At 44.9% G+C, this 17547-nt stretch overlaps 1 protein-coding gene across 1 annotated transcript in view; it reads left to right on the top strand.

The window, feature by feature from the left end:
* Positions 1-17547, top strand: part of CA10 (carbonic anhydrase 10 (inactive)) — a 316120-nt gene that overhangs the window by 223433 nt on the left and 75140 nt on the right. The window contains exon 4 of the mRNA XM_016203365.2: positions 17345-17530. Within this exon, the coding sequence (XP_016058851.1) occupies positions 17345-17530 (186 nt within the window). The remainder of the gene's footprint in view (positions 1-17344; positions 17531-17547) is intronic.

The raw sequence follows: 17547 nt of genomic DNA, 5'->3' as shown, positions 1-17547 counted from the left end.
TCTCTCTCTCCTCCTCATTTTGCACAGCCTATGAACCATTTCTAACATCAGTCCTTTTGTAGCAGATTCATTCTTGCCCTGATCCACTTGGACTTTACATTGAGGAGCAATGACCACCCAACTACCAGCCACCTGGTCTTCCTCTAGTTCCAGGATTTACTCCACCCGAGCACAGGCAGGTCTGGGGTGCCAGAAGCACTCCTCACCCAATGACTGGCTATAGTCAATGTACAAATATTCCAGCTCCCCTGACTCACCCCTCAGCGGGATATTCTGAGGCCCAGCTGTCCAGTAAAGTAGCCAATAACCACATATGGCTCCTGAGCACATGGAAGGAAGCTAGTGCAACTGAGAAATTGAAATTTCCATGGTATTTCATTTTCATTCATTTAAACTAAAAACTGACACTTGGTTCATTTATTGGGAAACTTTTAAGTACATTTAGTATAACCAAGGTATATGGATCTACTTCTTCAGCTCTAATTTTATGAAACCTAACCACAGGTCAAGTGTTTCCCAAGGTGTTTGAACTGAGAAGTGCTGTAAATGTAAAATACACACTGGATTTTGAAGATTTTGTATAAAAAAATGCATGTGAAATATGTCATCAATAATTTTTATTTTGACTACATGTTGAAGTGATCATTTTGAGGATACATTAGACTAAGCAATATATTTTCTTAAAACTAATTTTACCTGTGGGTTTGTTTTTGTTGTGGTGGTTGCTTTTTTAATGTAACAACTGTAAAATTTTAAATTACATATATGACCTGGGCATATTATGTTTCTGTTGGGCAGTGCTGCTCCAAGGAATGTGTTCTGGCAAAATCTAACTCCAGCTGCCCACAGCATTCCTCCTTTTTTTTTACAATCCTCTAATGCATCATCTGTATATTGTATTGTATGTTCTCCACTCCAAGTCGAGCCTCCTTCCATCACCATTTATCCCCACTTTGCCCTCTCCTACCTCCCCCACTCCCTTTCCCTCTGGTAATCACCATACTGTTGTCTGAGTCTATGAGTTCGTGGAGGTTTTTTGCTTAATCTCTTCACCTTTTTCACCCATCCCCTCTGACAGCTATCAGTCTGTTCTTTATTAGTCTGTTTCTATTTTGTTTGTTAGTTTATTTTGTTAAGTAGATTCCACATGTAAGTGAAATCACATGGTCTTTGTCTTCCTCTGACTGGCTTATTTTGCTTAGCGTAATAGCCTCCAGGGTAAGATTTTTTTATAGCCGAGTAGTATTCCATGGTGTAAATGTCCCACAGCTTTTTTATCCACTCATCTACTGATGGGCACAGGCTGCTTCCAGATCTTGGCTCTTGTCAATAACGCTGCAGTGGACATAAGGGTGCATGTATTCTTTTGAATTAGCATTTCTGCTTTCTTTGGCTATATTCCCAGAAGTGGTGGATTCCTCATTTTTATTGAGCTCCTTTCCTTCCCTCTCTCATATCCCCTTCCAATACTGGTGTTGCCTTGAAATCACCTAGCAAACAAATTACTGTACTGGAACCTCAGGGTTGACTTTAAAGCAACCCAAACTAAGATACCTACTCATCCCTGATGCAGTAAGATGAGTCCCTAGTTCTCATATCATATTGGGACTCTGGTGATGCCCTCCTAACTGCGTTCCTCACTTCTGTCCCTGCTCTACTCCAATCCATTCTTTACAGATCTCAACATATCCCACGCTTGTTCAAAAACTTTTAAACAACGCCTTTTGATTGAGCTTAGGAGAAAAGCTAGGCTATCCTAAATCTGCCGCACAGGATTCTAGTTGGCCACCCTGCAACTCCATCTCGCCATGTGCCCCAGTCCCCTTCCAGTTTTCTGTTTCAGCCACACCTGCCTCCTTTCAGGTCCCTGGGGCCATGTGCTGGGGTCATTCTTTACCCCTCTTCATGTAAATGCTTTGGACAGTCTCCTCCTGTGCATCCCTCAGAGCCTTTGCTCAAAGAAAATAACCTTTAATTTCTAGGCAACACTATGCCAGGCCCCCATCCATCACTTAGCCCTTACTACTGTGCAATTGCTATTTAATAAATCAAAGAACAGCCTCACTGTTACCAATTATCTAATCTTGGGTTTGATTCTTTGTGTTTGGGGGGCTAATAAGTAACATTTCTGATCCTCCCACCCCCACCTTGCATCCTGCATGGTTTAAATTAAGAGATAAACCCAGGAGTCATATAGTTGGAAGCTAACATGTCAGCTTTCTTAATGATGAAACTCTGTTGGAGGATGTGGCCAAGGTGTATTACGAAGTGAATTTAAGAACATCTCCCACCCCATTGCTGGAGACTGAACTTAACCTTCTAAACGGTAGGCCTGACCTTAGAAGGGACAAGTCTTTACCATGGAGGTCCCAGCATGGCCAAGAAAACCAACCACTGTACCCTCTCAGGGGGCAGGTCGTTCTGAGCAGAGAGTGAGGCACTGAGCTTTGCAGATCCACTTCTCTCTCTCAGATTCACCCATCAGAGAAGACAGCCCCCTCTTCTTTGGGGAGGAGGGAGAACAGGACAGAAGGACCAGAAGCATCTGATCTGGGAAGAGTTCCTCCTCATGAGCCTAGGCATGGGAAACAAGGGTGCCCCACCCCACAAGGCCTAGAATTTGCTTATCTGTAAGAGGGTGAAAATAAACACCCCTGTTGAGAGGGTCAGGGGAATCAGGGTATGTGTAAATGCTCTGACAAGTATTATGAAAACATAAACTATGATTAAGAACCCTCACGCACCTAGGCTAGCTGGAATCCTACTTCCTTTCCTTGCCTTTCTTTTTTTTTAAAAAGAAAAAAATTATTCATTGTCTGAGAAACCTGAGCTCTGGCCCACGACCTTGAACCTAGGAGTCAGCCTTGAGAAGTTAGCTTCCCACTACACCCCTCCCACCAGCCCAGTATTATATTGCCACCAAACTCAACAGAATGGAACAGCCAAACATTGATTTGCAGGCTGGAGGGGGGAAAAACTCCAATTAAAAATGTGCTAAAGTCCTTTGAAAATTCATAAGTAACAACTAAGGATCTAGTCTGGTGCTTATATCTGACAGTCTGACAGCTTCATTGGTTGACGCTTTTGAAAGAGTAACTTTAAAACTTGCATAAATTGCACCTTTTGTATTTTAAGTCACACAGGCACGACACCATGATTATTCATGACTTTGGAGAATGTTCTTGACAACAAGAGGACATGAATATCCCCAGCCCTGTACCAAGTCAATCAGACACCCCAAGAATCAAAGAGAACAAACAAGCAGAGCCCCTTCTCCATAGGGGGAGAGAGAGGTCCTTGCGTCGCAATGTGTGGGGCCAGGGGCGATACTCACGGGAAGACAGGTGTGGGTTTCTGGCTGGTGGCTGATAAGGATGCGCAGCCAGAGGCTGCTGAAGAGACAGGTCTCTGCTGGCAACCGAGACGGCGTTGATTTGTTCTGTGTTGCAAGTAGCAATTGGGCTTCGAGCTCTCTGAAAGGAGGAAGAAAAAGTATCCAAGATGCCAGTAACATACAGATGGAAAACCCAGCAGAGTAAAGTGGAGGTATAACCTTGAGATGATAGCTACAGTTCAAAGACGGTATATTATATGCCCAATACTGTGCAGAAGCGGGTGACGTGGGATCCTGAGGAAGGTACTATCATCTTCATTTTATAAAGGGGGAAACTGAGGCATGGGAACACTAAACAGTGTTCCCACAGTTACACTGACTGTCAGAGGCAGAACCAAGATTTAGACCCAAGCAATGTGGCTCCAAAGCAAACCACTGGGTCTGGGGTGTTAACTCAAGGGAAGCCATCCACCCGTTCAAAAAGTCTATGAACAGGCTAAATATTAGGCCTCCAAAGACAGTATTCTCGTTGAGTCACCTTAACAGATAGCAAGAACAGGTGGCATTCAAGACATGTTGTCGCCCTGGCTGGTTTGGCTCAGTGGTTAGAGCGTCGACCATGGACGGTAAGGGTCCCTGGTTCAATTTCGGTCAAGGGCATGTACCTCAGGGCATGTGTAGGAGGCAGCCAACTGACCCGTCTCTCTCACATCGATGTTTCTCTCTCCCTCTCTCTCCCTCTCTCCCTCTCTGTCTCTCTGTCTCTCTGTCTCCCTTCCACTCTCTCTGAAAAGCAATGGAAAAAATATCCTTGGGTGAGGATTCAAATTAAAAAAAAAAAAAAGACATGTTGTTATTAGAAAAGTATGAAGATTGTATTTGTTTTTTTAAAAAATGTTGAAAAGGAACCCGCCCATGTCTGCAGACTGTCTCAAGAGCAGCCCTGGGGAAGCTGAGGTGGGGGAGAAACACTGTGCTTTGACTTTTCCCTCTTGGACTCGCCATCTCTTCAGTTCTCACCAGTGGTCCTCTCCTTTCTGTAAACGTGATGAGCTCCCGACATTGCGCCCTGAGACGGGTCCGGCCTCCTGTGTCCCAGGAGACGCAGCATGAACGCGGACTGCGCAGCACCGTGCCCGCTGCCCTGGAGAGCCGCGGGCCCCCTGCACCTGCGCTCACAAGCCTTCGTGAAGTTTGACTCTGAATCGAGGCGGCAGCAATGGAGAGAAGGCCACTCCGATGGGCCTGGGTGTGGTGTAGTGCCAGGAACTGCGATGTAGAGTCAGGGACCCTGACCTCATAAGGGTCCCCACGCGCGTAAGCCCGAGACACCCTCCTTGCCGAAAAGTCCCCGCCAGCAATCCTGGCCGGCTCGCCTTATTGAAAGCTGAGCACTGAGATCAATAGAACAATACTTTATGAAATTCAATTTGTCAGAAGAGTTGATGCCTTAAAGATGATGGAACGTCTTATTTATTGGCAAACGTGGAAACTTCGGGAGCGTTTGGCGCAGTGAATGCTAAAGCCCGGAGCTGATTTGAAACGTCCTGTCCTTGAGAGAAGACAGTGATGGGCAGTCGCTTTTGAAGGCTGGGTCTCAGTCCCAGACCTACAGAGCCCTGGTGCCAGCACGCCAGGATCCCCAGCCGAAAAGGAAGTGCCCGTTGCAATGAGTTTGAAACACCAGGAGTGAAAGCAAAGACGAACAAAAACAGAAAACGAGTCTCTATAAGCATGCGCAGCCTAGGAATGCTCGTCTTTCAACCTTGTCCCCGTGGCAACCTTTTCCCGAATGAATTTCCAACGAATACCAGGTTGGAATTGAGAATCACTGAATGTAGTGTGGCCGTCCGAACTGGACCCTGGGACAGAGAAAGGGCACAAGTGGAAAAACTGATGAACTCCAAAGCAAGCCTGGAGCCTAGTTGATAGTGACGGGCCAGTGTTAATTCCTTGGCTGCGATAGGCGTAGGAGGGTGATGCGGGCTGTTGACGTTGGGGAAAGCTGGGCGAGGGGTTTGCAGCAACTCCCTCCACTAACTTTGCGACTTTTCTGTAAACCTAAAACTATTCCAAAGTATAAAGTCTACGTAAAAAAATTAAGAGAATCAAATCTATAGGTCACTGAGGATGTGACGTGAGGTACCAAAAAGAATGGGAGACATGCAGTCCATTCAAAGGCATGAGTATGGGCTCCCTCTCCTATCAGCTGCCCCTTTGATTAAGTTCTTAACCTACCTGAACTTCACTTTTCTCATCTCTCAAAACCAGCATAATTAAACCCCCTTCTTACAATTAGGATGATGATGAAATGACAGAACATAAACATAAAAAAGGAATTTGCAGGGAGCAAATGTTCAGTGCACATTAGTTGAATTTAGTCAAAGGCCAAGACAAGGTGTCAAAAGCCAAAGAAGAGATTTAAAAAAATTTTTTTTAATAGTAGGAAATCCTTGCCAAGACATCTCCTGCAACTCCTGGACGACCAGGAGTCTCATTTCAAGAACAAGTCAAGCAGATGAGCATTTCCAGCTATTGCCCATCAGGGATCTCTGGCAAGAGTTAGCATAAGTTTGAACTTGGCACCGTCCATTTCTCACCTTAAGTAAGCACTCCCTAATTAATGTATATTATCATCTCAGCCCTCTGACTCATGGGAGAATCCTCTTTTCACAAATATATTTCCAAGTTACTCGAATTAACAGAGCCTTACTTTCATAGGTAAGTCCCATTATAGGTAAGAATTGCTTTAAAGGAGAGAATCTTGATTCTGTTTGTAACTTATTTCTCTTATCTCTGGTGTTAGAGAAATAAAAAATAAGCAAAAATAAGCAAACTGACATATTCATTTATCTTCCCATCTCCCCTGAAATAGATAGATTGCCAGGCAAATTAACTGTCAGTTAAGGAAGCTGCAGCTCAGGGAAGTTAAGCGACCTGCCCAGCGCCGCCCAGCTAGGAGCAGAGGAGTCAGAACTTGAGCCCGACTCCAGGAGCTGTCTGCCCTCTCTCCTGCTGTGTCATCTATCCCCAAAGCAGGGCTTCCCAGCATGACTGGGCAGCGTATTAGAGGACCACCTGCTCCCGCATGGGGACTTGTGAAATTTATTCCATCTACCTCTCCCTTTAAGAACAAAAGGCACCTTTCACTCGGGGGCAGATTACAGAATCAAGCAATTCCAACAGGCCTGACTGTGGAGTTCTTGGTCCTAAAGGAACTGTATTAAGGGGGAGCCTCTTGAAGAGACACCCATTGGGCCAGCCGCCCTTGGCCCCATCGCTAGGAAGTGCCTGGTGCCTCCTGCACTGCATGGGCCACCCTGAATCAGCATGAGTTCCCATCGCCCTTTCTTGCTTCTGAGACTGGGTCCTCCTCCCTTTTGCTGCCCAGTACTCTAATTTTTCGACTGAGTCCTTTCTGCGTTACCAAAGGACCCCCTGCCTTTTTCAGGCTGGATTTCCACTTGGTTCTGCTTCCCTACTAGTTAGCTCAGCTTTTCATTTCAGCTATGATTTCAGGGCTCTCGGACTATCTACTCCTGAGTTTTCCAGCTATCCGTCCATCTGGCTGGCTGACCTGAGCCATCTCAGTCCTCCAGACCCTACCCCAGTGACCTTCCAGGTTCCTGACTGTCCTGCTGGATTGCCTGAGCCTCAGACACACACACACACACACACACACACACACACACACAGCTGCCTGACTTGCAAGCACACACACACACACACACACACACACACACACACACACAGCTGCCTGACTTGCAAGCACTCATTAGCATCAAATGCCAAGTTTCAGGAAAAACCAGCCTTCTTGGTTACAAGTAAATCGGAGATCGCGGCATTAATGCAGTAATGGAAATATAATGAAGGAATTTATTGTCCCTGAAAGACAATATCTGCCACACAAACCCCCTGGGGTGTCTCCAGACAGTAAGTACAGCTCCACGCCGCTAATTCCTCTGGCCCGTAATTATCTCAGGAGGATCGTGACCCTGCAGTCCTCCCTATTAAAAGTATATTTCCTTACAAAATGAACTGTGCTTTATTGAATTGCATCATTTTGATCACTGAAAATTGACATATTGGGCTCATTAGCCAGGAAGTTGGATAGTTAATTTATGAGGTTTTCTCAGAGCCTGTCCCAGACCACTCATAGAGGGAGCTGAACAGCGGGATGAGATGGGAGAAAGTTACTCCAGCTGTGTTGTGCTATCTTTCTCTCCTTACAGAGACAGTGAACAGAAACCTTCCCTGGTACAGATGTTGCTCCCACCCGGGCCCCGCCCCCACCTCAGAATGATTGCGCTTTATTGCAACCCGGTGCCATTTGATGGGTAAACAGTCCTATTCTGCTCATTAACGCCGTTTTCCGTTTAAAACGCTTCAGCTGCCGAGATGAAAAGACGATCTGAGTCTTCGCCTTTATCTTTAATATTTAAAACTGTCCGCACAACCTTTTGAAAATCAAATATTGATGCTGCTACCTGTTGTTCTTAAAAGCGGAGCAATTATACTGCAGGCCCTTCAACGGCAAGCCTGTCTGTATTAGAAATGAGAATGTTTAGGAGATATTTCTTCCCCTCCCAGGATGGAAAGCTGCTGGGAAGAGCGTTCAGCTCTTATTAAAGAAATGTGCTGAGGCAGCCACCCGAAAGCACCTAGCGGTGGGGCTGGCAAGGGATACGGAGATCCAAGGAGCATCCTCAAAGTAGACTCTGCAGCATGGCACGGCGCCCGCCCTCGGAGCTATGTAGCCTCCCAGGCTCTCGGCCAGTTTGCCCACAGGAGGCTGGCTTCCTTCAGCCTCTGCAACCTAGATTCCTGGGAAACAGCGGTTCTGGGCAACGGAGTGGTCCCACACTGCCCTCAAGGGGCTGTGCCCAGAAGCTCTGAGCATCTGCAGTGTTCACTGCGTTCAGTAGTATCTCACCGAGGACCTGCTGCGGGCCGCAGGGACCGGGGTGGTTGAAGTGGAGGCGACATTGCAGCCTGTCCTCAAATTCCTCATAGTCCTTGGAGAGAAATACACGTAGGCAGATAATCACAAAGTGATGCGTGGGTGTTACTCCGCGCGAGGAAGTTTGAATGCCGTGGGAACACAGGGAAGCATCGGCACACCTGTGGGGTCTCCAAGGACTTTGAGAAGGTGGTTTTCAGGGCTCAGAAGGGATTTGCCAAGCGGGTGAAAAGGGGCTGCAGGCCGGCCTGATTGTGAAGGGCCTGCTCTGCCACTACCGGATTGTGGGCATGAGTAGTTAGGAGACGATTACAGGCTTAGTTGAGATACTGTATATCATCAAGATTTAAGGTGCACATTTTCTTTTCATGTTGTAGCATCTCTTTGGGATGCCTCCTACAAGCAGTCATGTGGCCTCATTTTATTGGTAGCATTTTCCCTCTCCATGGTGGGGCAAAATCGGCGCATTTGACAGTCGGTGGCATCTGGGATTTGAGGAAAGACATAAAATAAAGGCTTAAATTAAGCAGTGGCTGGGGATGGAGAGGAGAGGTCAGCACAAAATGAAAGGACAGAATAAGATGTAGTGGCTATGGAGTCAGAGAGAGGGAGACAGATTATACAGGCTTTTAGGTGGTGGCATTTTTTATAATTGTTGAATGATTATATAGAGTGGACGAAGAGAGTTTGTGTGTGTGTGTGTGTGTATGTGTGTGTGTGTGTGTGTAGAGAGAGGGAGGGAGGGAGAAAAAAGAGAGAGAGAAAGAGAGAGAGAGAATCAACTCGGAGAAAGTAGTAAAAACAGGTTTTGCTGTATTTTAAGTTCTTTGACCATGAAAGAGGCAGGGGGTTATGTAACCAAAAGGCTCCATGAGATCACTTCATTGAATAAAAATCTGCCCAGGTTTTCAATGGGCTAGAATGATGGAAATGGGACAGGGGTGGGGTATGTAAAAGGATTGGGTGCTTTTTTTGGCCTTCTGGGTTTAAGGTTGTCTTATGCTTAGAGGAAACAGGAGCACAACATTGCATTTAATTTGCTCCAATTCATCTGGCTCGTACGCTTTCCTAATACCAGCTGAATCAATTGTACAAACAACTCTGGAACCACTCAATACTTCGTCATGGATGGAAGGGAAGAGTACCATTCGCTGCCCCCTGCTGGACACCCAGAAAGCTGATTGGAGGGTCTGCAGCAAAGCCTCCCCACCCCCCACAGCATACAGGCTCCACCGCCTTCTCTCAGTAGGCATTTCACTATATTAAGGTAATAAATTGGCTGATGTAACTGTTGCTTTGGATCCATGAAATGGAATATTGGTTGCATAAAACTGAGCCACATATTTCTGAGATTTGGGTTATTGCGATATTTATCTTCTCACCTCCAAGGTGACAGTCTGGTTAGTGCTGTTAGCTACTTAACCGTGTTGTTGGGCTGATTTTTTTTTTTTTATCCCTATTAGCCAAAGACTGGGGAAGAGGGTTGACATGGGTGGCGATGGTGGTGGTGATGGCAATAAAAGGAGGTTTAAAATGGGGGCTCTCTCTGATCCTGAACTGTGGCAAATCAGGAGAGCATGCCAGCAGGAAGTTATTTTGGGAGGAATAGTGTCCTTTTCTAATATGATTTCACCTTGTAGTGGAAAGAGTGGGACAGACGTGACCTAGGCAACTTATTTAACCTCTCGGAGCCCTGTGTTCTTTATTTGTAACACAGAGATAGTAATATACCCGACCTCACAGGTTTTGCTGAAAATTAAATGAGATGAGCTGTGTAACGCACCAACAAGGAGTCCGTGACACAGCAGGTGTCTGGTACCTACCGTCTCAGTTACCGTCTCAGCCACCCCACCCTTGGTTGCTCATGTTTGAGTCGCTTGTGCCATTTTCTTTGCACGCCTTGCGTCTTCCCATCCCCAGGTCTTTGCTGATGCTACTCCCTAATGTAGGCATCTCTGGATGTCTACATCCCACCGTCTCCAGGGCCCATGTCCAATGCCAGCCTCTCTGGGAAACATCGCTGGTACTCCTAAACGAAGCCACCCTCCGTCCTCAGAGCCAATGTAGCAGCTCAATCTGCAGTCTGCATGGGCTCTTTCATGTATATTATCTCTGACACATAGCTCTGTGACCTATTTATCCTCATTGAACCTCAGTTTCTTCATCAAAATGGTGGCAATAAAACTACCTGCTCCCCGGGCAGTGGCAAGGATCGAGTTGTTAATGCACACACAGCCGCAGACACGTAGAGCTCAATAGAGCTGGTGATGTCAACGTGGTAGCAGGGGCAGCATATCTAGATGTGACAGCTAGTCAGAAAGTGTAATCCCCTTGGTTGCTTGCTTCTAGAAAGGACACGTGCTGTTTCTAGAAATCAGTGTCTTTTTTCACGGTCACCCATCACTTGTTAAAGCCTACAGGAGTGGCCACCATGGTGAATCCAATAAGAAAAGCGCATCAGGGGTCCTGTTTGGATTTGGGTTGTGAATGATATTTATCAGATTAAAATCCTAAGTCTTCCTTCCAGGGCGCAGAAGATGTTCATTACACTGAAGAGCCACTGAGAAATGCACAGAGTGAAAGCTGGACAGTAACCCAAAATTCAGATGCACAGTCATTGGGCGTGTCACATAATCCTCTGTGTGCCGTCAGTTATCTCGGCTGGAAAACATGAAGGTCACACCTACCTTGCAGATTTTGTGTAGAGTCAGTTGGTTGATTTCTAATCTTGGGTCTGCCACTTACTTGTACAATCCTGGACAAGTTTCTCGACCTCTCTGTGTCTCAGTTTCCTGGTTTGTTGAGCAAGAGATTGGCCTTGATTATCTCTGTAGTCCTTTTAGCTCCAGAATCTACACTACCCTAATTTTGCCAATCCATGTATATGCGATGCTGCAGTGAGGCCAGTGATTTGGCTGCAGTTGTTTCTCCTGGCAGTGATGCCTCTGGAATGCCCATGGGAGCAAGCAGCCCACTGCCTTCTTGCATTCAGCCTTTACAAGTCAACCCTTTGGCGCCTCAAGCTACTCTGCAGGAAACCAGACCAAGTGCTGTTCTTAAATCTCTTAGGCTCACTAATTATATTCAAAGAAGGTCTATTACACACCTCAGTAGAGCAGTCAGAGACACATAATAGGAAACCTCAGTTGCAAAGAAAGGACACCTAATTTATATGACATGGTTGTCGGACCTTTTCACTAACTCCTCTAGGCACTGAGCCAACACTATGGGCTTGGCCACCCAGTTGCTAAGCCAGCACTAGGATAGGCAGGTATGATCCATCTCTGAACTCCCAGCAAGTGAGGCCTAGGATTCCCCCTGCTGTCCCAGACCTTGAAACCCCCAAGAGTATTCAGAACAGGCCTGGCCAAACTTAACTCAATCTGGTACATCCATGGGGACACCATATTTGGGCTTTAAGAGTTTATCCCCATTCCCTGAAGTTCCTTATAAACTACATGATTTCCCTGACACTCTCTGCCTAATTCTGACTTCTCTTTCAAGAGCTGGAGAATTTGGAATCAAACAGGCCTAGGCTGGAATCCTATGGCTCTGCCAACTTCTAACTGGAGCTTCAGGTAGAGTCATTTAGCGTCTGTGAGTCTCCATCTCCTCCCCTATAGAATATAGATAATAATGTTATCCTCACATGGGTAGTACAAGGATTAAATGAAACTGCTAAGCACAAGGCCTTGAATATACCACAATCACTGCTGCTGTTGTGAATGTCAGGGTTACATCCATCAGCGCAATGTGTTCCCTCAAATTATAGTAAAAGGCAACCTGCTAAATAAGACTGTATCATACAGGCAAGAATGCCAGCACTCCTGTGTTATAGGTGAGCAGGGCCTGTGCCAGCTCCATATAGAAAAATAAATAAAAGACCATTATTAAATGTCTGAATTTACTGAGAGTTTGCTGAGAAATGGAATGCAGCCTATCTCTGGTGGCTTTCAACTTGCTCTCTGAGACAGTGGGCAGACCATGAGCTTTGAGTAATAAAGACTTCTTTTGAGTTTCAGTCTCATCACCTGCTCCCCTTGTACCTTTGAGTAGAGTTCTTAGCCTCTCTGTACCTAGCTTCCTGATCTATAAAGTGGCATGTTATCTGACACATAGTGAGTCCTCAGAATCTGAGGGTGCCCTCCACCCTGCCTTTCCTACCCAACTGTGTTGAGAATGCAAGCTCTTGTGCAAGTCAGATGGCCATCCCTTCCTTTTACACAATTGGGATTCTGTTTTCTCTGCCGTGAATCTCCAGACTGGAGAAGAAATGAAAGCCCCTGTCATGGTTTCCATCTGAAATGAGCTGAAATGCTTGCATTTGCTCGTATCAGGATCCTTAGACTTAGAACCAGAAGACCTGGCTTTGCCTCACTGCCAGCTGTACTTCCCTTATTTGTACAATGGGCATCCCATACACCTCTCATCTCATTTTGCAGTGGATTAAAATAAAACAAAAAGGAGAACTGGGAGGCAGCCAGAGGCAACCTGGAGACCTCCTGCAGCATCAGCTTCTCCATTCGCTCTGTTTCCTGGTCCGCATCATACAACTTTTTCAGCGTTCTGTGTACCAAAGTAGTTCATTGAAAACACAGTAATTAGCATCACAGATGAAATGACACTGCTGCAATGTTAATTACTACAGTGCAGATGTACCATTAGATATCATACATAATGTTGTCAAGCCTTTATTTTTAAATTAAAGTGCAACAAACCATACCCTGGCTACACAGCTTTTTTGATTAATACAAATTAATGTTATTTTGGCGTCTAGGGAAAGGGCTGGGATAAGGGGGTGTTGCATCTAACTGTAAGAACACATAGGCAAATGGTAGTTTCAGATGGATTCCCCATCACTTCCTCCCCCCCACTCTGGTCTCTACATAATGCAGAATATGAGCTCCATGAGGGCAGGGGGCATGCCTGTTGTTCCTCCATACAATCAGCTCCTACTGCATATCACATACATTGAATATTATGAATCACTGAGAAAATAATGAATGAATAAATGATGAATGAATATAGAGTCATTAGAAGCCTAGAAGTGGAGTGGAGAACTAGAAGGCACAATGTTTTATTCCTGATTACCCTGCTTTTGTGTTTGCTTCATGGCCTTCAAAATGATCTTGAACGCATGAAGCTTTAAAATCTGAAATGGGAGGCAAGTGACTCAGCACAATACAGAAGCTAATTAAAGTGCTTCATTGTGCCGCTTAGCAAGCAACACTATAATCCCACCGGGCTCTGGGAAGTATGGAAGATCAACATGGGTCCTTTGGCATCAGCTAGGCACCCAGGCAACAAGTCAGAATTAAAAGAAGGAAAAGAATGAAAAGTACATGTTTTATGTATTTAATTCTCATCGCAACTTCACTGGGGACATTTTTTTCCCCAATTTTTTTATTGTGGTAAAATACACATATAACGTTTACCATCCTAACCATTTTTGCATGTACATTTTAGTAGTATTAAGTACGTTCACATTGCTGTGCAACCATCCATCTCCAGAACTCTTTTCGTCTTGCAAAACCAAATATTTAAGCCCATTAAGCAGTAACGACCTCATTCTTCCCTCCCTTCAACCACCATTCTACTTTCTATCTCTGTGATTTTTGACTCTCTACTTACCTCATATAAGTGGAATCATTTACATTTAAAGTAATTACTGATAGGAGAGATTTACTTTCATTTTAACGTTTCTTTTGTACATGTGTCATAGCTTTTTTATCGCTTGTTTTCATGGGAGAAATTATCTTACCCTCTACCTTACAGTTAAGGAAACTGAGGCTTCAAGAAATTAACTGAGGTACTCAAGGTCACCAAGAGGCAGACTGGGAATCTTTTGACTCAAGAGTCCTTGAGTCTTGCATCAGCTAAGTGCCAGTGTGTTTTCCAAGTACTGTGAAAATGCAGACAGGCGTACAACATTGTCACTGCCTTGATTCAGTGGGCAACAATTTTCTTACGAACATTAAACAGACATAGATGAAAGGATTTCAAGAAGCGCAGGCATTTCTTATTCCAAGATATTCGCCCAGTGGGACAGAGCACATGTCCTATAAGAATTCAGAGCAGCCCCTCTCACACTGCCTTGCATACATAGGTGTCTATGGATATTATGGGTTGAGTCTCATGGTTCTTTTCTTCATGTCATTTGAAGAGAATTAGAGAGATCCAGCTCTGTGGATGGGCTCTCCACAGCAGGTGGATGTGGCACTGGATAGTAAGCACTGTAGTAATGTGCACATCCAGGATGTGCCTTATGAACTATCTCTGTTTCAGTAAAACTATAAGGATGCTCATTGCATTATTTTTGTACAATAGTGAAAAAGTGGAGGGAATGAAAAGTTTCAGCAATAAGTTGTATATTTTTACAGTGAAATATTATACAAGCATTTCAAAGTGATATTGCAGAAGAACAGTTAATAACCTGGAAATATTTGTGTTAGTAAAAATAATTAATATATTTAGGTTATATATTAGTATAACATTAATATATTATGTATAATTATATGTAAAATCACATGTGAAAAATTATGCACACATATAAAATTATCTCATTAAAATATGGGTATATATAATTATGAGTATGAGGAGTACATATACCAAAATATTAGTGGTGGTTATTGGGTAGGTGGCCCTGGGTGATTTTTATTTTCTTGAGCTGTTCTGTATCTTCTTAACCATAAGGCCTCTGTATTATCTTACTAATAGGAAAAACATATTTTACTTAAAGATGGATGCAATGTCAAACAGACGCATCTCTAGTTATTTTAATGCAAAGAATTCATGAATTGGGACATGCAAAAGATAAGTTCTCATACTGACTAAATAGATATTTATTTGAGACTGGAGAACAAGAGTGGAGTCCTTGAAAGGGATCATTTGGTTGCAAGGAATAGATAACTTAAGAAAAAAATTAATTTATTGGTAAAGTACCTGAGAAAGTACAGCTCAGGTCTCTTGAAAGAACTGGAATAAGGTGATGCAGAGAGTTTCCGAAGGTCAAGTAGTTTCTCCCCCAGTTCCCTTTCCTTCTCTGCATGGTTTCCTCTGTCACTGCTGCCACATCTGCTTTGCTTTTCTCTCTCTCGGTGCTGACTCCAGCTGCTTAGCAGATTGACTGTCAGCGCCCCATATGACTTTCCAGTTCAGAACTCAGCAGAGACCATCCAGAGTTTCTGTTGATTGTTCCAGATTCACAGGAGAGAGGAGATGGTTGCCTTCATGTATATCAGTTAACTTTTCCTACTTAACAAACAACCCCAAAGCTTAGGGACTTTCAACAACCAGTTATTTCATTCCCAAATCTATAGGTCTGTGGACATTTCTTCTGGTGTGGGCCAGGCTAAGCTGATTTTGGCTGGGACAGTCAGCTGATGGATGCTGATCCATGGAGAGAATGGCTTCTCCTGGGATGGCTCTTCTCACTACGGTGTCAGCCTCCAGCAGGCTAGCTCAGGCTTGTTTGTATGGTTGTCTCAAGTTTCCATGAAAGAGGGAGAAAGCATGTAAGGCCTCCAGAGGTCTACTCTGAGAATTCACATGTTACATCCATTACATGCTATTGGCCAAAGCAAGTGACAAGGCCAATCCAGATTCAAGGGGCGAAGAAATAGACCCCTCTCTTGATGAGAGCAATTACAAAGTCACACTGTAAGGAGTGAAGTCACATGGAGGGGAAGAATTCTGGCCATTTTTGCAACATGCACATAATCTACCAGGGACCCAGGCTGACACAGGCTCCATCTCGTAGCTGCATAACATCTATGTATTTCTGTATCGCCTGTTTAGTTGATACAGCAGGGGAAGAGAAAAACTGGAGAATTGTGCATAAGTTTTTCATTGTTTCAGCCTGGAAGTGACACCTGTCATGTCCCTTCTTAGCCCATGACCAACACCAGTCACGTTGGCTCCACCTATGGCAAGATGGCAAAATAATGGGCCAATGGAGTATTTGGCAAGCGTCACTGTCTCTGCCACAGTGACCACTCTACAGAACTAAACTAACCAATCATTTACCAGACCAGTGTCAGAAAGTTGGAGGGGCAGGTAAAGCTGGTGCTATAAAGGCATCAGAAGTTATGTGAAGCCCTTAAGGTAGCCATAGGGCAGAAGGCTGGGCCCAAAGGAGTCGAGTAAGCAGGAAGAAAATGCAAGTAGCTCTGTATCCAAGAGCCCAGAAGCGTTCCATCCAGACCCACTCAAAGTCTTCTTTAAGCTTTCGATCTGCTCCTAGAGCCAAGTCAATCCAGAAGACTAAGGCAGTAGAAGCCACAGGTAGGAATCAATGTTCTAGAATCAAGTGTTGAGAGGTGCTAAGGTCATAGGAAAATGAAGCTGAGCATCAAGTTCAAAGAGGGAAGGGAACACCAAGCAACGAGGTTAGCCTCTTGCAGGGGCTGAAGCAAGGACTCGGGAGTGAAGAGTAAGTCTGGGAATCTTTGAAAGGGGAATCTCTTTAGCTTAGCACTAAGGCCACCAGCTTTGAGGAAGGATCAGAGCTCTCATTCTATTCAGCATCGGGTTGCAGAGGTGAGAGAGGGACCTAACCAAGACACAGCAGACTGGACACTAAAGACTTCAGACCTAAGCCTTCAGTCTCCCGCTAGGGTTTGCATCCATTCATCCATTTGGGCTTCTTTGCCTCTCATTTGGCTTTTGTAGCATCTCACCTCCGCTAAGTGCTTTCTCCAATTTCTCATACCTGAGATTTGAACTTTGGCAGCATCTCTACATTTCAAATATTTATGGTAAGAAGACAAGTTAATTTTTATAAGGTACAGTGTCCAAAATATTGGTCACAGTTGATGAGGTCCCTTTGAGTTTCTATCTCAAAGTCCGAAGTGATCATGTGGTTTGTGCTGCATGGAAAGTACCATAGAATCCAGGTAGGGGAGCTTGCTGCTCCCTGTTTCACATGTGGATTCAACCTGATGTCCTCCCATCAAGAGGAAGGAAAAGGTACGGGTCTAAGCACCGTGCTGGGTTTGATGAGAAACAGAAGGAGGAACGCCTTGCTTGACCTGTTGCTCATTGCCTTGCAGGTCAGTGGGACCATGTACAACACTGGAAGACACGTGTCTCTGCGCCTGGACAAGGAGCACTTGGTCAACATATCAGGAGGGCCCATGACATACAGCCACCGGCTGGAGGAGATCCGGCTACACTTTGGGAGTGAGGATAGCCAAGGGTCAGAGCACCTCCTCAATGGACAAGCCTTCTCCGGGGAGGTAGGTGGCTCTCTGTA

This window comes from Miniopterus natalensis, chromosome 17 (assembly GCF_054644295.1).
Source record: "Miniopterus natalensis isolate mMinNat1 chromosome 17, mMinNat1.hap1, whole genome shotgun sequence".
NCBI classification, from domain to species: domain Eukaryota; kingdom Metazoa; phylum Chordata; class Mammalia; order Chiroptera; family Miniopteridae; genus Miniopterus; species Miniopterus natalensis.
Note: the sequence above shows the minus strand (reverse complement) of the source record. Positions and strands in the feature narration are given on the sequence as shown.